The sequence below is a fragment of the Nuphar pumila genome, chromosome 4 (assembly GCF_984573655.1).
Source record: "Nuphar pumila chromosome 4, dmNupPumi1.hap1.1, whole genome shotgun sequence".
Classification (NCBI taxonomy): domain Eukaryota; kingdom Viridiplantae; phylum Streptophyta; class Magnoliopsida; order Nymphaeales; family Nymphaeaceae; genus Nuphar; species Nuphar pumila.
Genome location: NC_143252.1, coordinates 14,254,370 through 14,281,876, shown reverse-complemented (window position 1 = coordinate 14,281,876; position 27,507 = coordinate 14,254,370). Strand labels below are relative to the sequence as shown.

Genomic DNA, 27,507 nt, shown 5'->3' with positions numbered 1-27,507 from the left:
TTATGAGTCTATACATCTTTAAATGGAGGAAACCTGCATTTTTTTCTAAAGGCAAGCTGGGGTTAGTCAGACCCAGTTATACAATGATACCATTGGGGTTTGAACTTGCAACGTCCCAACACAGGGTGACGTGCACTAGCTGCTCCTGCCAGACAACCTGCTTATTTGGTTTAGTGTATCCTCATGTACCATATGCAGCTGTCCTCTACCTTCAAGAGCACTATTGATGAGCTTCGCATATATCCTTGCCGATTCCACAATTACGTCATGAATGTGGAATTTCTTTTAAGCTCTGTTTGGGAGCTTGAATCGGAGGTGCATTGCAGTTTCCCCAGTCTTCTCATGCTCCCTGCTGTTTGAGAGCGAAGGTGTTGCCAAAACACTGTATTGATAATGGACTTGGCAGCTTCAATGCTACATTTAGACATCATTCTCAAGAGGATGTTTTTAGCAAGTTTATCCTCAAACATCACATTTTGAGACAACCATACTTTGGCAAGACAGAATTAGTGTTTCCATGTCATTGCAGGACTCGCAAATAGAGCCCAAGTGTAACGACCTCAACTCATACCTGTTGAAAAGTAAAAAAATAAAATAAAATAAATAATTGCATAAACAATCCCAAAAAACCTGGGTTTTACAATCGTAACCACATCCATAATCACAAAGATATTACACTACCATCAATGAAACCAAACAATTGTATTCATTAAAACCATAATGTCTAAGATCAATGAATATAACTAAAAACAAGCTTAGAAGTGGAGCCTCTCTATCCAAAGTAAAAATTATCAAGCAGTCGTGTAGCCCTCGTAACTCCCCAAAGCATCACTTGGTCTCAAAGACTGTTAAAAACATAAAAAATAAGGTGTCAGAATCATATATCTTGCGTACAAATTCCTCTAACAATTCAAATAAGTAAAAAGATTCTAAATTAGATTCAATCAATATTTTAGAGAACATATAACACTAGCACAATAATCTGAACAATCATTCATGCATTTATAAACAATAATCATGCAATACATTATATCATAAATAGGAAACAGTAAAGAAGTATGATCTAATGCAAAGCAGTGAATGTGCATGAAATCAATGCATATATGCATGAATAACTTATTAAGTTATTATCAGAGTTTTTCTTTTGTATGCATGTCCTTATTAAATGCACATAATTTTAGTTTCACTTTCATTAAAACCCGTGAATACTCAAAACGGTTACAACAAATTCTCGAATTCAAGTTAGGTTCTCAATTGTAGCTTAACACACAATTTGTATTTTATTATTGGGTTCCACACTTGGCTCTCGACCTATATTAGGATTCATCATCATCCATCAAAATATTAGAATTTAGCATCTAATGTCTGGACATTAAGAAATTCAGCATTCACTAATGCCACTTTAGTTCGGGTGGGCCTAATAGACACTGCCTTGCCCAGCCAAACCTCGTTCGGCTGGGCCTGGCCCTACAGCTGCCAGTTTTCTCAACTACGGAATTCCTGGTGACTGTCGCAGCTATGCTCGAAACCAACAAGCTCGGGGTCATGCAGACCCCATCCTGCCAATTTATGACACGCTGCCATGAGCAGCAGCAGGGTGTTGTATGCCCTGCTGCATCCTACTGTGCTCATGGCCAAGTAGAACAAACCCTGATCAGGTTGGGTCAAACTAACCAAGTGTGGTATGGTTCGACTCGCTCAACCCAATGGCTTGAAGGAAGGGACTGGGTCATATAGGCCCTGTCCCTCCCCTACACTCCCACATACCGCACTCATATATATATAAACACACTTTTTTTTTGTACAAGTGCATGTGAGCAAGCAGATCCGAGACAATGAATCACAACTAACAACTAACTTTGATGAACTAAAAACATAGTATCATACAAAGATCTAGAGCAACTTATTAGATTTCCTTAACGACATTCACAAAAGAATAAAAAGGTAATGTTGTGGTATTTTCAAAGTCATGGAAGATTTCACTCTTCTTTTTTTTAAATTGTTTCACATGTATCATTTAACATCATGATATAATAATATGAACCGAACATACATCGATTTTGAAATAGCCTAAGATAAAGGAATAGATCATGAAACACCTACCATGAACCAAACATGCTCAGGCTTTTAATAGCATAATAGCCATAAACTGAATATTCTCCGATTCTTAAATAGTATTTAAAATAATCTCCATGAACCAATGGTACTCAGATTTTTTTTTCTAAACCATAACCACCATAACACAGTATCTTTTCATATTTGTCCACCATTGCATTGGACAAATCTATCCAAATTGGACAAGTGCATTGGGACAGATCTATCCCGTTTTGTTCAAGGTTAAAATGGTTAGATATGTCCAAATCTGACCGATTATTTTATGGACAGATTCGTTCGATTATATATATATATATATATGCACATAAATCTGAATTAAAGCATGTTGTTATATGAAAATCAAATCTTAAATCTGAAATAAAACTAGATCACCATGCATATGTCAGTTTTCCCTATTTTGAATATGGAAAATTGGACCAAATTCATGATTTTCTTTAGAAAATATCACCTAAATTATATTTAAACTCTTTTTCCCTATTTGAATCGAAAGAAACGAATCCGTACCTTATTTTTGAAGTTCGAAAAGACCGAAAAATCGACCAATGTCTGGAGAGGAAGGAGGTCTCATCTTACTTCTTCTTCTTCCTTCTTTTTGTTCTCTTTCTCTTTTTCTTCTTCTTCTTTCTTTCTCTCCTTTCCTCTCTTTTTTTTCTCTTTCTCTCTCTTTCTCTTTCTTTCTTTCTTTTCTTAGTTTAAATAATAGGCTCTATAAGGGGTGATGGCCCTTCTAATTGTGGCTGGAGATTGAACTTCCCATGTGGGAGTCCATCTTCAATCCTACTTTCTAATTTTCAAAAGATTCTACTTTTGACCTTTTTTTAAATTTTTTTAATTTCATAGAATTCTAAATCTTTCCAACTTCTACTCTTTCTAAGGCTTCTAATGGACTCTTATAAAAGCCCTAATTAGTTAGTTGTCTCTCCTAATAAATTTCAAAATATATTAATTTTTATATCAAAATAATTAATTAATACATTATTTATTAATTAATAAATTCTCAAAAAAATAGAGGGTACCTTACCTATTTGGGAATCTTTTAAACGTTAAAATTACTTTAATTTAACCTATATAATAAATATAAAGTTGTCTTTTAATTGGATCTAGATTTTGAATCTGAATCTAAGATCCAAATCCATATCCAAAATCTATTTGGATCGTAAGCTGGATCAATTCTTAATTAATATGGGTCTTGAATTGAGTCCAAATTTATATTAATTTGGATTATATATATTGAATCTAGTCTGATCCAAATCCGGATCTGGCCCATCGAGATGAGCCTTTTTTGAAAAATTGTGTTTTTTAGGTCAACCATAGCCCGAATTCAAAAAAGTAAAATACAGTTGGACTTTGAATTTCAAGTGGCACCTAACAGTATATACTTCAAATTTTGCCTCCAAAATTTGCCTAAATTTAACCCAAATTTCGCTCAAATTTAAAGGTTGTAAATAATACTTTTTATCACATTTTAGTTGGCTCGTTTAGACCTTGTCGATAAGACCTGGACCAAGCCCAGACTCAATTAACATATTCATAATACCAAGTATTTATCGATTTTTCTTCAATACTTAGACAAATTTTTAAAAATCTCAAATTTAACTAAGTATGAAAATACACGATATTACACCAAATATCTCATCAAATTCCATTCATGTGTTGATTAAATCCTTGGCCTTACCAACCATAGAATGCAATTGCAAGCATAAGTGATTTTAAACTGCAAACCATATATCCATTTCCGATGTTGGTACTCTCCTGATGTTGGGACTCGGGCTAGCATAGAGTCAATTCAACGTGATAGGATAATCCGGGCTTCATCATTTCAAATGTTTTCTCTGGACCCATTAAGAGCCCTCCATTCTAATCTTGATCCATCATGTGGGCATCCTGAAAAATAGTTCTACTATGAACATACAAAAGCCTTCTATATGCGACTTGAAAAACTCACATTTTTATCACAATATTAGTGCAATAAAAGCAATTTGTGATATTCTTATATTATTCCCATTGGCTATATTTTTATGTATGTCAATAGCATGGTTTGCTACAGAATTGAAATTCCATCCCATTTGATACACAAACAAACCGAGTCAATAATAAATCCCAAATATTTTTTCTGAGAAAAACCAGGTCTTTTGAAAACATCTCAAGATTTTCCCTTGTTGAGATGTCCCCAAGAATGAAATTTGTGACATTGGGCAGAATCACAAATATTCAGTTTAGCAGAAGATGAATTAGTGAGCTCATAATAGTTACACATCACCCGCCACAGAGCATGTCGACATATTTACAGTCCAGACAACATATGTCACAGCGATACAGCTGTGGATACGGGGATTCAGTCATTTTTATGAAGTTTCAATATGACTGGTATATAAGGGGACACGGGGGTCAAAATGGAGTATCTGTGTGGCATAGCTGAGCCAACTGGTGATAAAAAGAGAACACAAGGTTGAGATGCAGGACACAACAAGCCAAAGACAGCACTGAGGAAACAGTCAGATAGCTTTCATAGCTCCAAAACTCACAGGTTTCTGAAATACTCTCACCACAGGCATTCCATCACCACCATCATTTCCCACCGGCCACGATCGGTCTTTTTTCTTCTGTGGCTTCTTGTGATGCTTATGTGATGCAGTTGCAGCCTTCTCCTTTTTCGCATAAGCAACAGATCCAAGCAGACCATTAGAGGAATCAAATGCGTCAAGGTCACTCAATAGATGAGCAACATTAGATGAAACAGCATCTTCACTGGCTTCATGCTGTTTTTCTGAGTCAACACTCACCAACTCCACCCCTTTCATATTGGCATAAACACCAAAATGACTGAGCTCTGTTGTGTTTGATTCAGCTTGCTTAGAAACATCTCCAGGAATTTCTGGTGGCAGTTCAAAGTGAGGCAGCTTCCCATCTATATAGTCCTTCAGAATCTGGCGTGCAGCTCGTGTTTCATCTGGAAGTCCACTAGATGTTACATATCCACGAGAAGAGCAATAAGCCCTCAGTAACTCAGAAGCAAAAGGTGGTCTAGACTGTGGCTCATATGGTTTGGGTTTGGGTAAGCTTATATTATACACACTCTCAAGCACAAGTCTGGGAAGATGGTTGGCTACAACCTGCACAGCTTGCCGGTGTTCTGTCATGCGATCTATAGGCAACACACCTGAGCCAACCATATCATATCTGGAGCTAGAAAAGGATGGAAAAACTAACCCCGGACAATCACACAATGTAAGCTCCTTTGAAATAATCAAGGTCTGGAAGTGTTTTGTTTTGCCAGGGGTAGAAGTAACCCCTGTCCGCTTCTCACCAACCAATGCATTTATCGTTGAGCTCTTTCCAACATTCGGGTATCCCACAAACCCTACGACACTTTTACTATCAGAATGCCTTGCACCACCTGCTGGAAACAGCCGTTCAGACTGACACGACTGCCCGGTGCTCTTGCCAGGGAAATCCCCTCTAGCCTCAACAATAGTCTTTGCTTCTCTCTGCAATCGAACCAACAGTTCATCCCTTCCATAAATTTTCACATCTTCATCTGATAGGTCAGACGGAAGTTCCCCCTCTTCTATTCTCCAGGGGATATTCAACTTTTTTCCTTCCAGAGCAGCAGATGCAGCTTTTGCAGACCAAAATATATACAATATTCCATGGAACCGAAAATATCTTGCCCAACTTTTTCTGAAAACATAAGAAAAATTAGAAAAAAACAAAGAGAATTATAGCCAAGCATTGTAAGATGGAACTGTTACCGCACTGTAAAGGGCAAAAGATCTGCTTTATTGACAAGTAGCATAGTCTTTTTATGCTCATCTATCTCCTTTGCATATTCCTGAGGAAGGATGAATGAGAATCTCAATCAGATTCATGATAACCAGTTATAGCAATACAAATAATAAAGGTCATTCAAAAACTTTAATTCATGTTGCACATGAACTTCTTTACAAATCAATTTATTTTAGTAAACATTTTTCAAGCTTCAATTGCCCGTGGTAACATAACTGGAAGGTTGGGATGGGAGGATGGGATAGGTGTTTTGTACACACACTAGGTGTTTTGTGCACACACATTCTTGTCTAAATACTATTCATGGCAATCTTTCAGGAAACATAAAAGAACTCCAATTGTTGAAATGCTATCACACCATGAAATTACGTAGCTTGATCATTACATCTCCAAGTCCACAAGAATAAATAGGAAGCTCAGAAATGCAGGTGGAAAATGACCTTTTTGGTCTTAGCATTATAAATAACTGATAAATACAGGTATGACATGGCCACAATCATTGACAGTCATTATATACAAATATTAAAATATTGTAAGAAAGAGAAAAAGAAGAGTAAACAAAAGATCCTTCACAGAATCACAATCAATATATATAAAAAATCAGTCGTTCTGCTGGTATAGGCGTGAACAAATTTAACTACTTTGCCATATATGCCTTACAACTTAAGTTGACACTATCTTAAAGCAACTCTCTCAAAATTATGATAAATAGGCAAAAAATCTAATATCATTTAAGACTAAAACCACTATCTATTGTCATTGTCTATTTGGTTACAGAAAAGCTTTCTCACATTCCAAAGAGATAACATGAGACTGCAGATTTATATATATGCAAGCAGTATTTACTAATTATGTTATATGGTATTATTTCAGGATATTAAATAACCATGTGAAAGTGGAAATGAATGTAACCTTACCTCAAGGTCAGGGCACCTGTAAAATAATGGATCTCGTGCATCGACAACCATAACAAGCTAGTCAGAACACAAAAGTGTTAGTATTAGGTGTTTAATGATGCATATAACTGAAAAAGATGATATGTTAAAATATTATATAGAGAAAATGCATGCTCATTAAACACAAGTATACTGACCAACTATTACACAGCTTACGTCAATGATTTTCAGAATCTGCACCTCAGTCATAATTACTGCTTTAAATGAAGAACTAATATGCAGATAAATGATAACAAAAGAATACAAATTTAAACAGATAGTTCTCATCCAAATTCCCATATAAATGATGACTAAAATTCCAACCTAAAAGCGGAGATAGAAAGCTATTGCTTTATAAGGATTCAGATCAGAAATATGTAAGATCCAAGAAGCCAGCAGAACAAAACAGGAGTTTCCATCATTTACACCCATAGCCACAAAATATGGCTGATAGTTTGAAAATATCATGGTATTTACAAGAAAAGTCATCAGCCAATATTAAAGGGAAAGTATTGAGACATTTTCAAAATATTTGTATCACATAAATATAGGGATAATATCAGGATATTCTAAAAAAATCTCATTTTCTAAATTTTAACTATATTTTTTCTTATTTTTTTATTCTATTTTAGAAATTTTAACTGTTTTTTATGTTTCCACAAAAATACTGCTAAAATCTATTATTTATTATTTTCTTAATTCTTTATATTTCGAAATATTTTAAAAGACAAAACCCACTTTTGAAAAAAAAAATCCTGAAGAAAATCTCAAAGAAATTGCTGAGAAAGAGAATTTTGGCTATGTTTAGCCCCAATACATGCAACAGACCAGAGTTGTCAGTCGAGGAAGCAGAAGCGGGGAGCGATTTGGGAAGCAAGGCACTTCTAAAATTTTAGGAAGCGGGAAGCGCGGGATAACGTAGAAGCGAACCGGGAATCGTCTCGAAAGCGAGAAGGGAAGCGAACATGAAGCGAAGAGGAAACAATGAGGGAAGCGACCTAAGATTCGAGCGAATAGGAATCGAGTTTTCTCGATATTGGGCAAAAAAAAATTTGTTAAGGCTCCAAGCCCCCCAAAAAAAGAAAATTCACTTCTTGATATTGGGAAGCGAGTGGGAAGCGATAGAGGAAGCAAGGAGGAAGCGAAATGGGAAGCGTGCTTCCAATTTAAAAGGGTTGCTTCCCCACGCATTTCGAAAGCAATGCATTTCGTGCTTCTGAAACGCATTTCGAGGAAGCATGCTTCCCGAGTCCTATAGTGTTTCCGGTAACCCTACAACAAAGGACAAATATATGATCCATAGCAAAAGTTTAACAGAATATACCTAAATAGGTACGAACATCCATATTTCATCATCACGCCTTACACCAAGTACATGGGATCAGCTTTACCAATTACCAGGCATGTTCCTCAATTCCTTACCTACCTTGAGCCACAGACTCTATTACTTATAAATTTTCACATTTTTTATGGTCTCGATTTAAGTCTTAAATTAGGGTTATCAATGGGTTTTTTTTATCGAGCACCCAACCTGACCTGAACCCGAATACTGGGGTATGGGGCATAAAAATGCCAACCCGAATGTTATTCAGGTCGACCCAAACGGTCAAACCTGACCCTTGAAATATGTGGGTCGGTATTGAAGGATATTCTTGTCGGGCATCAGAGTCGAGATGGCATGACTCAAGTATTTTATGTTTGTATGTGTGTATTCCATTTGAATTGTGTGCATCAGGTTTGAGTTTTTGTTTTCTTACCTGTCAATATATGAACCTGGCTAATTCTTATGAGTGGATTCCAATGCTCCCGGATGGGTCAAATACTTGACCAAGTTGACAGCCCTATCTTCAATCATCTTCTTTCTTTTTCCCAATTCCTTCAACTTGCTTCATGTCAACCTTTTTCATTGCTGTTGTGATAAGTTTGTGTTGAACATATCAAGACCATCTTGAATGACATTCTCCTATTTTTTTATTGACAATACTCTTAAATATCCTCTCATATATTCATTTCTAAAATATCTTTTTTTTTTTACTCAAACACATCGTCTTGTTATATTATAGACCTAGGTATTAAAACTTTAGCATTGTTGCATTCTACAGCTTGCATCTTGATTATGACATCACAAAGATTTGTGGTCTCAAGGACACAGGATGAGGATGACTTGCAAGTTATTTTTTTTTCAAAAATGGGACACAAGGACATGGAATTTTTTACTTTAATTAATAAAAATCTATTATTGGTATTTTTTAATATTTAAACTTGCAATTGTTATTCAAATATTATTAAAAATAGTAAAATAATGGTCGTAAGAATGTGTCCCAATCAGCGTGTCACTTGTGTCACCAGGGACAAGGCACCGAAATGGCAAGGACATGTAGCCAAAATGGCACGTCCCTATGACATAGATTATGACACTTTCTTGTTGAGTTCCCCACTATACTAGCACTCCATATACTTTGAATTTTTCTACTAATCCATGAACATATTTTTAATAATATACACCATCAAAGTTCTATCTGTAGTACATCTACTCTTATCTTTTTTTGGGATAATCCAAGGGAAACAGCCCCACCCCCCTCCCCCCAAAAAAAAATCACTATATCTTTTTTTTATAACACAGAAAAATCACTATTATGGTTCAGACACCCTGTTATGCGCCAAGAGGTGCTACCGCTATGGACATCTTCAAAATCTTGACTAACAAATACTATATCATTTGTAAACAATATACACCAAGGGACCATGCCAGAATAGAAGATGTTCATCAATCGCTATATGTTAAGTACAGGTTTAAAGTATAGTTTCAGCCCAACCACCATCAAATACCTATGTCACCTAGGTACGGGTGCGGATACGGGTACGGAGGCTACGACATGGCAATTCCAAAAAATGTAAGTACGGGGACACAGCTATATATATATATATATATATATATATATATTTGCCGACCCCAATTATTTTGGGATGAAGGCGTAGTTGTTGTTGTTGTTTGTTGTTGTGTGTGTGTATATATATATATATATATATATATTGCTTGGACTTTGACACGTCTAGTTCCGATCTAGGTCAGCTTTGACACGTCTGATTCAAACCTAGGTTGAAATAGATCCGGATCTGGTCTGCTCCAGGTCTGAATAAGAGTTAAGTTTGGACTTTGACACAGGTCTAGTTCTGATCTGGGTCAGCTTTGACACAGGTATGATTCAGACCTAGGTTGAAACAGATCCAGATCTGGTCTAGCCCAGGTCTGAACAAGACTTGGGCTATGTCACATGGGTGCGGGTACGGGAGCGACACGGGTGCGGCACAATTTCAAAAATTTTGGACACAGGGACTCGGCTATATATATATATATATATATATATATATAACAATAAATTAATAATAAGATTGTAAATTTTAAAGAAAAAATAAAAAAGTAATGCCCAATATAACAATAATAAAAAAGCAAAAATATAACAATAAACATTTTGGATCCGGGTCGGGTTCGGATATAGACCCGACCCGAGTCCAAAATAAATTTTAAATATGGACAACAATAGGCTCGGTCAAAGTTGACCGAGTCTATAAAGTGGACGGACTCTGCCCCGGTGCGTTCACCAAGTCCGACACTTGTTGACCGAGTCTGCCCCGTGTCCGAAGCCGCACCCGTGTCGGGGCGTGTCGACACGGGTGCGTCGACCTCCTAGCCGAGTCCGTGTGACATAGGACTTGGGTCATTCATACCTAAGTTTGACCCAGGTCTTATCATAGCACAGGTATAATGAAAGAAATTAGAAAAAAGAAAAAGGTAAAAAACATGAGAGAAAGAGATTTGTTCTGGGCTGGCCCGCCTGGGTACCCTAGGTTGCCACCCCCAGTGAAGGAAGAGAAGCAGGAGAGGCAGGGTTTGGGTGTGGTGGAGGGGAAGGATTCCTTTCTCTCCCTCCAGCACCAACAAAAGAAGAATAGGAAGAGTGGAAGCCAGAGACGTCTCTCTCTCTCTCGTTTCCCCCCTCTCCTCTCCTCTCTCTCTCAATTCCCCCTCTCTCTCTATTTTCCTCTCTCTCTTGTTTTCCCTGTCGTTTTCCAAACTAGAGAAAGGGGAAAGAGGAGAATCGAGAGGGGGGGGGGAGACAAGAGCGAGAGAGAGAGAGGGGGTGGGTCTGCGTTGGACCCGACCCGACGCAGTGCAGGACCAAACCACGGCGTACCCGCACTGCATCCGGTGCCCACCCTCATGTCAACATGTGTCAACACGGATACACCAACCAATTCGGCGTGTCCCGATTACAGAGCCAAATACCCTATAACTGATTTTGTTGAATTTTGCTTGGGTAATTTATGTACTAAATAATGTTATGACTTAGAATCCCTTCAACATCAACAAATCTTTTTTTAGTAAGATGGACAGTATGGGCCATTCTTATATCATAGTTAGAGGTGACATTTTGGAATTATGAAAGACAACAATTGTGAAAGCATTTGCAAAGATATTTCATTAATCAATAGCAAGAGTTGGGGGCTTGAAGACAATCAGGTACCATCCTAGTCTCAACCATAAATAATTCCAACTATGGATTGGTGGATCTTGCTTTTAGGACTCTACTATTACCTTATGAGAAATCAATGATCTACACGTTTGTTTAAACCTTTAATCATTGACTTGGATTGCTTTTTCATATTAATGTATACAAAATAGCATGATGAGTGGTCATAGTTTCATCGTATATATCATGGTTGTATGTATCGTATGATACGATAAGATATATATCGTTACTTTTGTATTTTGCGATATGATACACACTCGTATCGCAATACGAGCATGTATCGTATTTGTATTAGGTGTATCATATGATACACCCATGTGTCATATTGTATCGTATGATACAATATATATTATATAATACAATGTTGTCGCACTTAACAAAGGCCGAAAGTTATATTTTTTTCATTTTGGATTTAAAAGGCCTCTTGAGGCCCAAGTTCTCCATATGTCTAGAGTCCGTTAGAAGGGAACCCACACACCCTAAGTTCCATGAGATCAATTTGGAGGTCAATTCGTGCGTAAGAGAGAGGGCTTTTGCAATTTTATCAAGAGTGCATTTCCACCATTTTTTCACTCAAGTGAGATAAGGTACAAAATCTATATTCTTTGATTACTGAGTGCTTTTGGGTAAATGTGTGTTTGGTGCTTCTTATTGAGTTTTTTAATTGGTTTTGTTTTATTTTAGATCCTGTGATGTCGTCTTCACGTTCATGTCATATTAGAGATGATCCTGCATGGAAATACTGCAGAAGCATTGATGATGCATCACGACTAGGGTAACAATTGAATTTGAGATGTTTGTTTTGTGGTGTTATTATTAGAGGTGGGTTGCATATATTTAAGCAATATATTGTAGACTATGTCACATGGATGCGGGTGCGGGTGCAGGTGCGGGGATTCGGCACTTCCAAAAAACCCGGGTGCGGGGGTGCGGCAGGGGCAAAAATGTAAATATATATATATATATGGGGGTCTGGGGGTTCCCCCGACGCGGGTTTTTTCAAATTTCATTTTATATACAGCTGCACGATAGCGCACCCATCTCGTCAGGAGAACAGTGAATAGCCAGCAAGGCTACCACCATCATTATCATTTATTATGGAGAGAGAAAATCCTTTACGAAAAAGAAGGATCAGCAAGGCTACCACCATCATTATCATTTATTATGGAGAGAGAAAATCCTTTACGAAAAAGAAGGATCAGCAAGGCTACCACCATCATTATCATTTATTATGGAGAGAGAAAATCCTTTACGAAAAAGAAGGATCAGGATTGAAAAGGCAGGAGCAGCAGCAGCTGTCAACAGAAATTTTTTAAAAAAAATTCCTCAGCCCATTTCATAGGGCAAATTTTAAAAAAAAAATCCAAAAAAAAAAAATGGACCTAAATGATCCTGGGTGCGGTCAACGCACCCAGGATCGGGTTGACCGCACCCGCATCGAGTCACGTTGACGCGGGTGCGGCACCCTGCTAGCCGAATCCCTGTGACATAGATTGTAGGTCAAGATCAAAATTTACATTTATGTGATTCTCCAACTATTCCTGCAACTTTTCGTATTGATGTCATTGCTGAAATAGAAGAAATTTGAAGAAGAAGAATTTTGCAAAAATGCAAATATGAAGGACTTCCAATCATTGTTCCAAATTCTGAAGATGATGATGATGATCCACTTGCCAAAAAAATGACCCAACATAAAAAGATCATTGAGCGGCAGTTGGATACAAAACTGAGAAAATATTATCCTGATGTTTGACAAATAGGCTCTAGAAGATAGTTTAGTTTTAGGATCTTTATAGTTTAGAACTTTAGATATGAAGTTTGGCATGTAAGGCATTGGCTAATGTAATGGTTTTAGTTATCATAAACTCTTACTGGTTAAATGTAAGGCTTTAATTGTGTTTAAAATTTAAATTATATAGTTGTCTTTTATTTACATTGTCAGTTATCAGTTGCATGGTTTGTTATTAATTTAAATTATGTAGTTGCCTTCATATGTGAATTTATAGTTGTCTTTTGTGCAATTCATCATTGTTTTATGTGACATGATTTTTTTATAATTTATGCTAAATTTTTTTATTTTTTTAGAATTTTTTGAAATTTTTTATTAAAAATTTACGATACGTTTACAATACGTTGTTACTTTGGGCCAGACCGATACAGGTAACGATACGATACTTACAACCTTGGTATAGATACCCTACCACATAGTGCAAAACAAACAGCATACGGACTACACCTTAAGTTTTTTTTCTATATGTATCATGTTATGTACACAACTTGTTTTCCTATGTTCATCCACTTATATGCTAGTTTTTCTTACATTTTCTTTTTTATAATTTATGTGTACAATATATCAACTTGTGAGCTTCATTCCCCAGCCAGCTTTTAGTACTTAACAATAAATGTATAATTGTAGATTCAACCAGACTAAGGAACAAACAAACAAACAGTTAAATCAATAAGTTGCTCCTATTAGGGCATTGAATTCCATGTGTTTCTTACTGCCCATTGCACCCATAGTTCAAAATTCAAGTGACTCATGACTCAACTTGTCTATCCTTAACTCATGACACAGCTCAGGTGAACCTGGTATCTCGCTCAAGTCATACTACCTTTTCTATTTGTATAGAAAAATATGCAGCTGTTGGAATGTGTTTGTCTCTACATTGTAGATACTTGTAAATCTACATGTTTTATAGTCCTTATTACCTAATGAACATAAAAAATGTGTCTTTGATGAATGGAAGAATCATGCCAAAAAGTAGAGATAATTTACTCTAATCCTTTCCTCTTTCTTTTATTCCCCCACACTTCTTCCATCTCTCCAGACAACTATATTTTTTCTTGCTCAAAAGCAACTGAGAAAGATGAGGCAGACAGGAACTGTTGAAGCTTCCTGACAGATATCAGACTTTTGTCGTTGGGCAAATTGCAGAGCTGGAAACCTACAGCTATAGAATGACATGAATGGTTAAACTAGGACACCAATTGGGTGACAACATCTTCCCCATGGTGCACGAGTAGAGACCCAAACCTTTCTGGATTTTGGCATATGTCACAATACCACGTATGAAGCAAGACACTTAGAAAGCAATGCAGTCCCTTCTACTCACCATCTTTGATTATTATGTGCCAACAGTAACTAAAACAGAGAGAGGGAGTGGGGGGAGGGGGCTTGGGTTCTTTACATTCTATGAGCACAGTTATCCAGTAGTAAAGACGAGATCTCAAACATGCACACACCAAAGATGTCAAGTTGCTCACTTCGAAACAAATCTACTTTGCCATATTTCAAACACAAGAAAATAAAGGAATCAAATCGTATAGGAGAAAAACTAGAAGCAAAACAAATTACTAGATCACTGCGCTCTAGAACACGCCATAACTGCCTCCATATGTCCAGATTCTTTTCAAAAGGTGTAAGGACAAGCTTGTCATTTTCCTCCAGCCTGAAATAACACAAATACAACAAAAAACTTGCTCAAGATCATGTTAAAAGCAAAAGGATAAGAGCTATAACAGAAACAGGAAATAATTTTAAAAAATACAAAACTTTATGGCAACTATGATACAAATACCATTATTGCATTTAGAGATTCAAAAGGCATTCTTAAATTCCTAGCATGAAAACATGGGCTGAAGTACACCAGCTACCTTGAAAACCAGATATTTTAAATGTGCAACTAATTGGTTACCTAGTTACATCTTGTCCCACAAGTAAGAAACTCAAAAGACACTGGCCTTCAGAATTATTTAGCATAAAAGAAGAATTGCCATTTATCTTAGTAGAAAGTGCCCCTAAAGGTCATTCAGCTAAATTACTTAAGTACCGCTGATGATTCTCGAAAAAGGAATGCACAACATACCTCCAGCCATTTATTAGTTAGCTAAAAGCCTAAAATACGAGAAGCAACTTATGAGTTGCTTGACTGTTGGTGATTACTTCCACTAAGATATTTTTAGATCTTTGAACAAGCATCATACATGTGCCATTGATTAGTTAGTTAAAAGCCTAAAATATTAGAATAAAAATACGAATTGTTGCTGTTACTGATTATGCTCATCAAGATAATTTTAGACCCGCTCTTTTCTTTTTTTCTTAACTCTTCTTTTCTGTTACATTTATAAATATTTTCAGTATGTTATTCTATAACACTCCTCATTTTAGGCATTTCTTAGTCCTTTCATTATGAATGTCACAGCTAAAACCACATGCAAAAACCATTCTCACCTAACTTAGATAAGGATAGTACAATTGCTTTGATCCTAGACTAAAGTACAATCACTCTTTGAGAGATCCTTTTTTTAGAGAGAGAGAGGACTAGCAATACAGTCACAAGAAAATACTATGGGCTACTCCAAAATACCCCTGTAAAAAATTCTTTAGCGTGAGATGCCCCAGAAGATTTTTCAAATTCCTGTTTTTCTACACAAAATAATCAAATTTAACATACATACATACACTTACATGCACACACTGTTAAGTTATATGTATAACTTCATATATATATATATATATATATATATATATATATATATATATATATATTCAAGATATATGTAACTCTAATGAATAATGTAATTTGGGTTGCTCACCAGGGGCATTTTTGTTATTTTGTACAAGTTAGAAAATAGGTTTTTATTTATTCTTCTTCTTTTTAATTTTTGTATTTTCTATTTCTTTATGTAAAGGCATTGTTGTATATGCCTCCATATAGTCGTTGGGAGCCTCCTAACTTCTATTTTAGAGGCTCCCTTTTGGCATCTTCTTGTCTATAAATAAGGGCTTAAATCCCCTTGTATTTGAAGCTCCTTGATGAATAAATTCATTATTTTTAAGTGTTTCTCTTTTGATATTGTATGCACTCTTGTGCTTATGTAAGCCTTAGTGCTTTTTTTATTATCCCATAGTGGACTTATGAATGTGTGCTTTGTGATTGAGTTCTTAATAAGCTCTTAGTGGTTTTTGTGCTTTGGACCATTTGTGGGTGTGATTTGCGCCTCTTGAGTGAGGTGTGTAATGTGTAAAGACTCCTTGTTTCATTACACACATATGTAAATATATATGTGTATATTATGTATGTACTAGCGGGGTATCTGTGCATGTGTGGTGTGTGTGTGTGTGTGGGGGGGGGGGGGGGGGGGGGGGGGGCATGGGTGTACTTGTGTGCATTTGTGTGTATGTGTGCAGAAGAAGAATCCTTCTTTTCTGTCTAACAACCAAACTGATCCACTAGGGGAATACCTCTTGGCAGGATTCAAACCCAAGACCCCTTGGTTAAGATAGTCCCACTCCACCAATCCAGTTACAACATTCAACTGAAAGAAAAAGGGATGTGGGAAAAAATTGCCTTTAAGTATCAGGAAAATCTTTCAACGGTTCTTTGAAAAACTGAAATTTGGTGACATCTGAAAATATCTTGATAATTTTAAGAAGTTTCTGTTTACATCTTACATAAACATCACAACTTTCAAATATGAAAGATATTTGCAATAAAGGTCTAAACATATCCATTATGCAAGCATGTATGCATTGGTGATTGTCTGCAAGTGTATAGTATTAAAAATGAGCCTTATTTCTATCACCATTTGGCAAAGGTGACACTGGAAATCAGCATGAATGGCATTAAATTTTGTAGTGACACCAATCCCCAAATGGCCAAAAATGGTCTTAGATACACCACTTAAGAATCTTCACTAATAGATGAGTTTTAGGATGTGGACCATAAACACCAATGCTGGTCCTGGGATAACTCGGCAAGGCAATTTCTCAGGGATATTTTCAGCTTTTAATAAATCATGAGAAATTAGAAAACTAACCAAATAAAATAATATAAAATAACAAGAAACTGTATTTCATGGGCTTCAATCTTGGACCAGAAAATATAACTGGTATTTTGTCTTGTTAAAGTATCATGATAATATCACAATGTTTCCAAAGATAGTAAAGATTCATCACTATGGTTAAGTTACTTTTCTGGCCCAACTTTTGGGCATTGTTTCATATTGCAAGGATAGAAATTAGAATGGGTTGTACCATCTGTGTTTGATGATGCAACCTATGCAAAAAACTCTCCATCTCAGAACCAAAAAAGATGTTACAACTGAACTTCAAATAAACTCCAAAAATATGTATCTTCACCGCCCCAATCTGCATGCAATATTGCAATGTCATTTTCTAATTCTTTCACTACCAAAATGATATAAAATAAGAATAACTAATTATCAAATAAAAAAGACTGGAACTTTTACTTCTTTTGGAAGGGTTCGAGAGGAACTATTTGAATATAATTAGAATGCAATTCCAGTTTAGAGTGTATCAATGAACGAGATTATTAGCTATTTAATCAAAATGCAAGAATCAAGGAATTTTTTCTGTAGACTCTAATACTAATAAATAAAACCCCAAACAAAGTTGAATAAGTGAGGAAACAGGGTAAAGATAATTAGCCATTTTATATGCACAATGTCAATAACCATAAAATTATAGAATGAAAATCCATGGGATGATCTACGAACTTGTCGTAGATTCATAGCTCATGGAAGGGCTTGTTGAAAAATTTGACATGAAATTGAAAAGGAATCATGCAATTATTATGCTACCATATTATAGAATCCATTAGTTGTTTAATTCCAAACCATTGGTTTTTTAATCCAATAGAAATGAAATATCAATATGATGAGATTGTCATCTTGACAAGGATGGATATTTTATAGGTTTCTTAATCCCTTGAAACTCAGAAGGAAATTTGATCCTTGACAGAAAAGTTTGACAATGAGTCAGCTGCACTTGCAAAGCAATGAAATAAGTTAAATAGGTTGATTCGTCTGATTTAGAAGGGAAGAAATAGATTGAAATTTTTTTTTCAGACATCTATTTTCCTAGAGAAACAAACAAGATATTGTGGCATATTGATGCCACCAGAAGCAAAGGGGGAAAATGGATAAAGGATCAAATGGGAAAATTAAAAAATTGAGTTTATGTCCAATTGATCATACTTATTAAGAAAAGATACTCCTTTCAATACAACATATAGTGGCATATGAGATAGCTGACAAGACAGCCTCTTTTCCCTGGAATATGTTACAGGAAAAACTATAATTTGCCACTTCAAGTTGACAACTAGATCCTCTATGGGGATGAAAACCAATTTAAGAAATTCCTCAAGTATATAACTAGTTTGCACTTTTTTTATTATACGCATGTGAGAGGGTGTGTATGAATCTATCATGTACATGATAGGTATTTACTACAGCATAACACACCCAACTGTTCAAGTTAGAAAGCATGAAATTCAGATAACAGAGAGAGAATGATCTAGACAAGCTAGAGAACAAGTATAGATATAGAAAGCAAAATCAGTGAGACAAAAATATAAGTTGGCACCTATGTCACATAGGTGAGGGTGCGAGTACGGATGCGGCACTTTAAAAAAACTTGGGTGCGGGGAGGATATATATATATATATATATATATATATATATATATATATATATATATATATATATATATATATATATAATTTTTTTAACAGTTTTAAGTTAACACTATGTGTATTTGTGTGTATTTAAGTATTTATATATATAATATAGATAAAAATGGACTTGATTAGGGTTAACTGAATCTACTTTTGGATAGAAATGGACCTCAGTGTGGTTGACTTCATATAACACAAAGGAAGTTGTGTCCAAGTGTCACACCCGCCTGGGTGCGGGTGCGACGCGGGTGCGGTGCCCTGTTAGAAGAGTCCGTGTGACATAGGTTTGCACCTAGGGGTAGGAAGAAAAAATTATGACAACAATTAAATCTGACTTACTCTATAGCTGCTAACCTCGGTTTATGCATATGATAAGAAAAGATTATGAAGTCCACAAAACTAACCTTACAAGGCTTCGACGCCATCCCAAAAAGGCATTTCTTTCATTATCATCAAGCTCTTCTGGAGACATATTGATGTTCCAAGGAGGCCTGCATATGTTATCCATGTAAGTAAATCAAGTGCAATGATACCAGCAGCAATCCATATGTGCATGTATGTGTATTATACAGATGCATGCATCTGCCATATGCATATGGAGAGAACATGATTTCATCATATCATCAACAGCAACAATTGAAAATAACAGAAGAAAAGGCACGAAATAGGTTTCAATTGAATAAGTCAAACAAGCATTCACAAAGTAAGAACTATCATGTGGTTCCCCTCCCTCCCTTGGACATACATGAATGAATTGGCTCACCACACACACACACAGAGGAGCAATGAACCCATCTTCGTAATGGAATTGGTTCCAAGGCTGGGGCAGGATCCTATGTAAAACTTCTGACTGACCATTGAATTGTCAAAAATTAACTTGACTCTAGATCTTAATATGCCAACAAAAGAGGGAAGAGAGTCAAGCCAACAGAGAAAAGGAAGCCTCCATCACATCCGTAAATGTTTAATGGACAACTGGTTTTATTCAAGCCCTTTTAGATAAGGAATTTGAAGAACATGGGGAGAACACTTATGAAGTCAAGTCGTTTCGTACTCCACAGTTTGTGAAACATGGACTACCATCTTACTAGAAAATCCATACCATACATTAACAATAGAAATGGTCAGTTGCTCAAAAGAGGTTCATCCCAGACAACTTCCTTTTCTTGGTGAAAAGATGCACCTTCTTGTAAGGAGCATTAGGCTCTTAAGGAATGCAATTTGTGCCTTGGCCTCAAAAGCACAGAGAAGAAATGGACAAAAATCTGGCACTGGAAGTTAAGTCCAACTGGTGACAACTTAGCCTCGGAAGATTCTAGATAGGTTGATGGCATGGAGTAAGCCATCAACACATGCACATGTGCACACACTAATGATGAACTTAAGGCACGTGCAAGTGTTGCCTCAAGAGTATCTTGCCCAGGTTATCAAAATTGACTTGGGGTTGGTTTTTGGAAGCAATATCTTGACAACTACAAACACATTCAGGTTAGTCCCTGATCAAGAAATCTTGAGCAGATTGTTTACTAAGCAGTAAGCACCTAATGCTGACTCCCTTAAGTATTCTATTTTGTACAAGCCAAAAGTATAATCCAAAGGGGAAAAAGGTTCCCCTAATACACCTTGCAAACCCCAGTTAACCATATATAATAAAGATTAGAAAAAAGAAACACAGTTTGTTACTTTATTTATATTATGAAAAGTTGTCAAACCATAATGCTTTTACAACATAGTAAAAGGAGAACACTAAAAACATGAGTTTATGTGCTAATTTGAAACCACTAAACAGAAATAGGTAGTAAAGGAAGGAACAAGATTCAAACCACTACACAGCTTTAACACAAATCATCAAGCATTCAAGAGAATTGGTCCTTTCTTATAATGAAAACAAGATAGCCTACGGTGGCATAAGATCAGAGAAGAAAGAATAATAAAGTAAAAGAAAGAAATACATGCCTACGAGGGACACGAAGGCTGCTTCTGTACAAGAATTCTTCTTTCTTTTGTTGCTGTCTCCTTTCCTCTGGTGTTAAATCAGGGTTCAAGTCACTGCAAAAATTTATATGTGTAAAGGTATAGAGCACCAGTAACCATACAATGAACATAAATACTAACATAGTTGTTTGAGCTAGTAACCATGTCCATGAGTGTTTTACAGTATGTATACGAGAGTGGGTGATTAGACTACAAAGAAAGATCCAAACAAGGATATGAATCACAGCTGCAAACAAGAGCAATAATTCGAATATAAATGGGCATATGAAGTCTACATTATTCTCTACTGCCAAAAAATGTTGAGGAAGAAAGAAGCAACATGCATGGACTTACTAACATAGTCACAAATCTCGTTTGTGGGAAAATATTGGTGAGGGAAAATCTTGCAATATTTTGAGATAACGAGTCTTGGGAAAATATTGGTGTACATATACATAATTATATAAAAAACAATAATGAAAACCTAAAAATATAAAAACTAGGAAAGTGTTTTATCATGTTAAGGTTAAAAACATGATATTTTCAAAAGAGACGATAGTTTGAAAATATCGGGTTTTTCAGTATAATATCACCCTTTAAAAGCATTGCAATAAAATCGTAACATTTTCAAATTATGGGTGATATTTATGACTATTCTTACCAACAAAAGGTTCAGCAATGATACACCTACAAGCCAAGGACAAAGATCAAACGTATCTAATAAAGAACACAAACTACAAATTAGATAAACAAAACCCAAGGTGGACGTGGATCATCTATGTGAAAGCATTCACTTATTTCTGAAAATATCATGTTTTTAACCTTCAGCCACCCTTCAGGAAGGCATGCACAAATCAACTTGCTAAGAGGTTAGAATCATTAGGAGTTTATCTAATGGACTGGTGCCCTAATTTATCCACCATTAAATGAATTAACAACTAAAACGAGCAGGAAAAGTGCTGCATTCTAGAAAGAATTCCCCATTTTCAATACATCATTCGTGGTCAAAAGAATAAAAATTTATATTTGCTAACACAACTGTTCGGACTCCATTTCCCCCTACTCATGGGTAATTGTCAAACCAACATATCCAAATAAACGGGACAAACTGGAAATTGTATTACCCTAAGTTATTCCATTTATCTGGATAAGTTGGTACATCAAACACCCTTGAATGCATCATATAAATTCTTTGCACCCTCACCTTCTTATCTCCAAACTTACTATAGTTTCAAGACAACAGTTGTATGATCAAGAATAGATGCACAGTGCCATGAATGATAGTTCAAATAAAAAACCCAACAATCATTCATCATCAAGGGCAACAAACAGAGAAACTCCACCAAATTAAGTTAAAAGCTATCGAATCATGCAATCTCGCTAGCGAATTCCAGGGATTCTTGACTCATTGGGAGAACCGTCTCGATAAGAAATCCAGAAAAAACGGATGAATGAATGAAACAGGAGTGAATAAAGAACAAGATGAGGGGGGGGGGGGGGATTTACTCACAGGTTGATAAGGAGCTCGGGGAGCGGATTATCGGCGTCGAAGACGCGGCCTGCTTCTTCAGCCTGCTCGATGACGGCGTCGATGTCGGCGACGTCGGTAACGGACTCGAGGACGCGCTGCTTGCGGAGGGCGCGGCCCTTCTCCTTGCCGAGCTGCACCGTCTGGTTGTGCTGCTTCACCAGCGCCCTCCCGACCCCCGACTTGCTGCAGCTCCCGCTCCTCACCATCTCTCTGCCTTAACCCTAACCAGCCCGCCCAGTTGAGCATTCGGGGACGGAAAGAAAATCGAGATTTTGGTCTCCCTCTCCAAACGCCAACGCGCAGAAGAAAGACAGTTCTGCGCCAACCAAGCCCGCCACCCAAACGAAGAGAAAGAAGAAGGGAAGAACGCAAATGAACGGCGTTCTCGGAAAAAGAAAAAAAAAAACTCGGCGAGGGAAAATCTGGTGATGTTTTTAAATTTCAGGTTTTTATCGTTAAAATATCGGTAACATATCGTAATATTAAGTTTTGTATTGACACGTGGATACTCCATAAATAATATAAACTATTGCAAAAACTGTTTTAGTGTTTTTCTCTCACTAATGTCGCGCGTTGAGACATGATATTTTCGCTTTTTTCATTATTGTATCATCCTTTGAAAATATCGCCAGTTTCAAGATACAATTGTGAGATAGGTTGAACGCAAGTAGGTAAGACCAAATCCTTGACCTGGGCAGGGTCGTCAACGAGTCGGATCTGATTCGGAACCGAACCGTGCATGTGCATCTCTCTTAGGTTCGATTTTGAGGCACTAGTGTTGGGTTTGGTTTTGACCCTGTTCCCGCTTCGGCAAGAGCCTATTAATTCCAGATACCAAGAACCAGACCACTTCAATAAGTTTTACTTTGAAAGATTGTGGATCACAATTGCAACTTGAGTTGGACCCATTTCCGGTTTATATATAATTTGAGTTTTCACTGCGGTCCTGTTTTGAAATCCTAGGGTCGAGTCGGGTTTTGACCTGACCTGGGTTAGGGTAGACCGTGTGCGGGACCAAATACAGAAAGCAAAAACAAATCCCCATAAAGTTTTGAATTTTCCGGCATGTTTGCAATGCCCTGTGATTCTTGGATTTTTTCCAAGATCCTGTAATTGCAAATAACGATTATAACACTTTCTCATGATGCAAGTTGTTGTTTTGACATAATTTAAACTCGTAGAGATATGTTCAGCATACTCGACTTAGTAAGAATGACTCTTGGATCATATTTTTTCAATGAAAAAACATTTTTTTATGTGTTGGAAATATCAATCCATTCATAGTTGTTGATTTTTGGATCCTAGAAAAACTTGTATATAGATCAGATTCTGACTATGAAAAAGCTGGTTCTAGATGACATCTATAGTGTTAGATGTGAAAAAAAACAAAAAGAAAAAGAGTTATGCCACTTTGCTAAGTAGATTGGCCGTGAATCTTGTGTCAAATTGGTCACAATATTGACCTTGTGACCAAAGCAAACATATGTTTTTCACAAGGAAAATTTGCAGCTTAGTTGGAACTTGGGGTTGGAAAATTATAAAGCATACTTGGGTCCATATAGAACTCGGATGACCCAATTTGCTAAGTGAACCTGTGGTATAAAGCCTTAGCCTGGCTCTTCTTGTACCCAACCTGGATAGGAATTGGGTCAATCCACCGAGCCAGGAATTTAAACTAGGGTGGGCATAAATACATAGTAAAAAGAAAAACAAATTACTAATAAATTATAATAATAATATGTTTATGAAAAAATCAAACAATTATTCTAAAATGTACTTTTTAAAATTGACATCATTAATTATTTTATATTTAAAAAACAATTCATAATTTGTTCATTGTTAATTGTAAAAAAAGAGCAATTGATAAAAAACATGGATCTCTCATCTATGCTGATTGATCTAAAAATAGAATCCCTAATATTCTAACCAAAATCAAACACTTACTATTCATTGATTCATGTTCAATGCTAGTTGAGAAGGAAAAACACATAAAAACCTTAATACCATAATTAAATGTTCATAAATTTAAAAAAAAAATCAAAACTTTAATTCTTATAAACATCATAAATTATGGATTTATGATGATTGATAAATAAACCCTTTAACATTCTACTAAAACCAAGCATTTATGATTCATAGATTCATGCCTACACTACAACAGAGCAGTAGATTAGCGACGACCACCTTTCGTCGCTAATCCGTCGCTAATCCGTCGCTAACCATGTTAGCGACGGATTAGCGACAACGCGGCGACAGTATGCTTACGTCGCGAATATTTCGACGCTAACTGGCGACGGAATTATTCCGTCGCCAAGTCCGTCGCTAATTGCGACGGAATAACGAGCGCTATATTCCGTCGCCAATCCGCCGGTACTAAACGGCGACCACGGCGTGGCGACGGATTTAATTCCGTCGCTAAGCCGTCGCTAGATTAATATGAATAGCGACGGAATCATCCGTCGCTAATCCGTCGCAAAAACGAAAAAAAATCAAAAAAAATTTATTTAAAAATTAATTACGGAGAACTGTACAATTTATATTTTCTGTACAATTTATATTTCCTGTAAATAAAAAACAAACCACACAAAAAAATTCATATAACAAGTATCTATAATAATTAATCGTTCCACCTTAAAACTAAGAAGTTTAATTATTTACAATTCAACAATTACAATTAGGAAAAATAAAAAAAATAGAACTTCTTCAACACAGTCCTCTAATCATCGCCAAGATTTTGTGCGTCTTCTTGTTCATTGTCTTTATCTGTCCCTTCAGCTCCACTACCCTGATTATCGCTAGCAGCCTACACAAGAAAAGAACAGTCAGTATTGATAAACAAAATATAATGAAATAAATTACACACTATATGTGATTCTATCATGTGCTCATGTGTGATCTAAGGCAATAAAAAAACTCTATATGTGATTCTATCATGCTCATATGTGTGCTAAGGCAGTCAAAAAATTGAATGTGATTATAGCATGTTCATATGTGTTCTAAGGCATATAAAAAAACTCTATATGTGATTCTACCATGCTCAGATGTGCTTTAAGGCAAGCAAAAAACTATATATGTGATTCGATCATGCTCGTATGTGTGCTAAGGCAGTAAAAAAATTGAATATGTGAATATAGCATGCTCATATGTGCTCTAAGGCAGGCAAAGCCAAAAATTTTATATGTGATTCTATCATAAATGATATATAACATGTTCATATGTGTTCTAAGGCAGTTAAAAAACTCTATATGTTATTATAGCATGTTCATATGTGTGCTAAGGCAGTCAAAAAACAGAATATGTGATTATAATATGCTCATATGTGTTCTTAGGCAGTAAAAAAACTGAATATGTGATTATAGCATGCTTATGTGTTCTAATGCAATCAAAAAAACTTTATATGTGATTCTATCATGCTCATATGTGCTCTAAGACAGACAAAAAGTTAAATATATATATATGTGATTCTATCATGCTCATATGTGTGCTAAGGCAGTAAAAAAATTGAATATGTGATTATAGCATGTTCATATGTGTTCTAAGGCATCTAGAAAAACTCTATATGTGATTCTACCATGCTCAGATGTGCTTTAAGATAGTCAAAAAAACTATATATGTGATTATACCTGAGAGGGACCTGGAATCGAAGATCCCCTATCCTGAACAGCGGCCTTGATCTCATTTCGGAGAAAGGGGGCGACGGTGTATTGGAAGTAGTTATTCAGTGATTCATTAATGATCTCGCGTACATCATCACCGGAAAGAATAGTCGGCTGCTTGGAGCTTATGTCGGCGCAAGAAGTTGGTGAGCCGTAACTGGAAGAACCAATAACTGGTGAAGTGTTCATATTACTCCCAAACCCGAACACGCGACCTTTTTTGGGTTCACCTGCTGCAGTCACCCATGCTGTAGGATCAAATGATGGATGCTGAGTAGCGTCTTCACCATATCGCTCTACCATTTGTTGCTCATATGCCTCCTACAAAATAATGTTTAAAGTATTCATTAATAATTAATGATAACATTATGATGACTTGCATATATATTGCAATGATTATTAATAGAATTAATACATACCGTTGTCGTTCTCGCCTTCTCTGATACGAAGACTCCCGTGGTCTTCCGTTTATGTGTTTCTACAAACACATCCTTATATGGTACACTGCCTCCTTTTTCTGCTTCCTGCGAAGTTAAATGACAAAAGATTTAGTACACAAATTTGCAACTATACTTATAAAATTAATATTATATATTGATGAGTTACCATTTTCTTTAGGTGGCTCCCAAATGTCTTAGATCCACCTGTGTGTAGATGGGCTTCGGGCATCTTCGATCGATTTTGTGAAGCCTTCGCAGAGCGATTTTTAAATGCATCTCCCGCCCACATATCGCACATTTCATCCCAGTAATCTCTCCTGATAGTAATAGGACCATGGCCCTTCCACAGTAATGGATCATCTACTACGCCAGATGCTTTTTTTGCTGCAGTCTTCATAGTGTGCAGCATGTCTGCAAATCGATTGGCAGCCACCTTCTGCCACACCTTCCTTGCATCATTTTCTTCCACCGTAGTTGCAAAGCGATTCGAAGCCTACAAATATTTTCAGAAAGTTAGTAGACATTGCTTAAATAAATTAAATATGAAACACATTAACTATGAGGAACAACTGTATACCATGAATGAGGACCACAATCTGTCTAATACCTCCTTTGGGTACTCTTTCCATTGAGCAACTGGTCCTGGTAGATGTTGAAGAAGTGAATTCCTAATCTCCCGTACTACTTCTTGTGGCTCAAACCTCGTGCTGCACATGAATTGTTACACAGTAAATATCAATATAAAATATTTAAAAGATATGCAATAATTGAAAACAAAATACTTACGGTCGATTATCGATATACACTATTCGAATGAGTCTTCTTGTGCCAGCCTGTGAAGACCCTGTTTCCTGTGTTGGCTGTTGACTTGTGCGATCAACTGGTGTAGGTAGGTCGTATACAGGCGCAACATCATCTGTAAAAAAATACACACCAAGTTCTCAGAATGTGCATTTGAACTAATCAAGCATCTAATTAGTTATATGATATACCTATCACAGGAGCCCGTGAAGATGAAGGTTGAGCCTGGCTACTACTGGATGAGCGACCACTATAACCT

At 36.3% G+C, this 27,507-nt stretch overlaps 2 protein-coding genes across 2 annotated transcripts; both read right to left on the bottom strand.

Annotated features, from left to right (window-relative positions):
• Positions 1-4,209: 4,209 nt before the first annotated feature.
• LOC149839447 (GTPase LSG1-2-like) lies at positions 4,210-22,902 on the bottom strand. The gene is made up of 7 exons (XM_090004130.1): positions 22,331-22,902; positions 20,803-20,895; positions 19,251-19,337; positions 14,724-14,817; positions 6,819-6,875; positions 5,868-5,947; positions 4,210-5,796 (listed from the first exon to the last, which is right to left on the bottom strand). The coding sequence occupies exons 1-7, from the start codon at positions 22,555-22,557 to the stop codon at positions 4,611-4,613; spliced, it is 1,824 nt and encodes a 607-aa protein (XP_089860256.1). The 5' UTR covers positions 22,558-22,902; the 3' UTR covers positions 4,210-4,610.
• A 1,948-nt stretch (positions 22,903-24,850) lies between these two features.
• Positions 24,851-26,205, bottom strand: LOC149839446 (uncharacterized). Its single transcript, XM_090004129.1, has 2 exons — positions 25,975-26,205; positions 24,851-25,154 (listed from the first exon to the last, which is right to left on the bottom strand). Exons 1-2 carry the CDS (start codon positions 26,194-26,196, stop codon positions 25,068-25,070), a joined length of 309 nt encoding a protein of 102 aa, XP_089860255.1. The 5' UTR covers positions 26,197-26,205; the 3' UTR covers positions 24,851-25,067.
• Between the last annotated feature and the right edge of the window lie 1,302 nt (positions 26,206-27,507).

Coding starts and splice junctions, on each gene's coding strand:
- LOC149839447 (XM_090004130.1), bottom strand. CDS start 22,557: ATGGTGAGGAGCGGGAGCTGCAGCAAGTCGGGGGTCGGGAGGGCGCTG. Junction 14,818..19,250: donor TGGCGTCGAAGCCTTGTAAG/GTTAGTTTTGTG, acceptor GTGTTATTTCAG/GCTGGAGGAAAATGACAAGC. Junction 5,797..5,867: donor CTTTTGCCCTTTACAGTGCG/GTAACAGTTCCA, acceptor TTATGTTTTCAG/AAAAAGTTGGGCAAGATATT.
- LOC149839446 (XM_090004129.1), bottom strand. CDS start 26,196: ATGAACACTTCACCAGTTATTGGTTCTTCCAGTTACGGCTCACCAACT. Junction 25,155..25,974: donor CGATTCCAGGTCCCTCTCAG/GTATAATCACAT, acceptor TTTCTTGTGTAG/GCTGCTAGCGATAATCAGGG.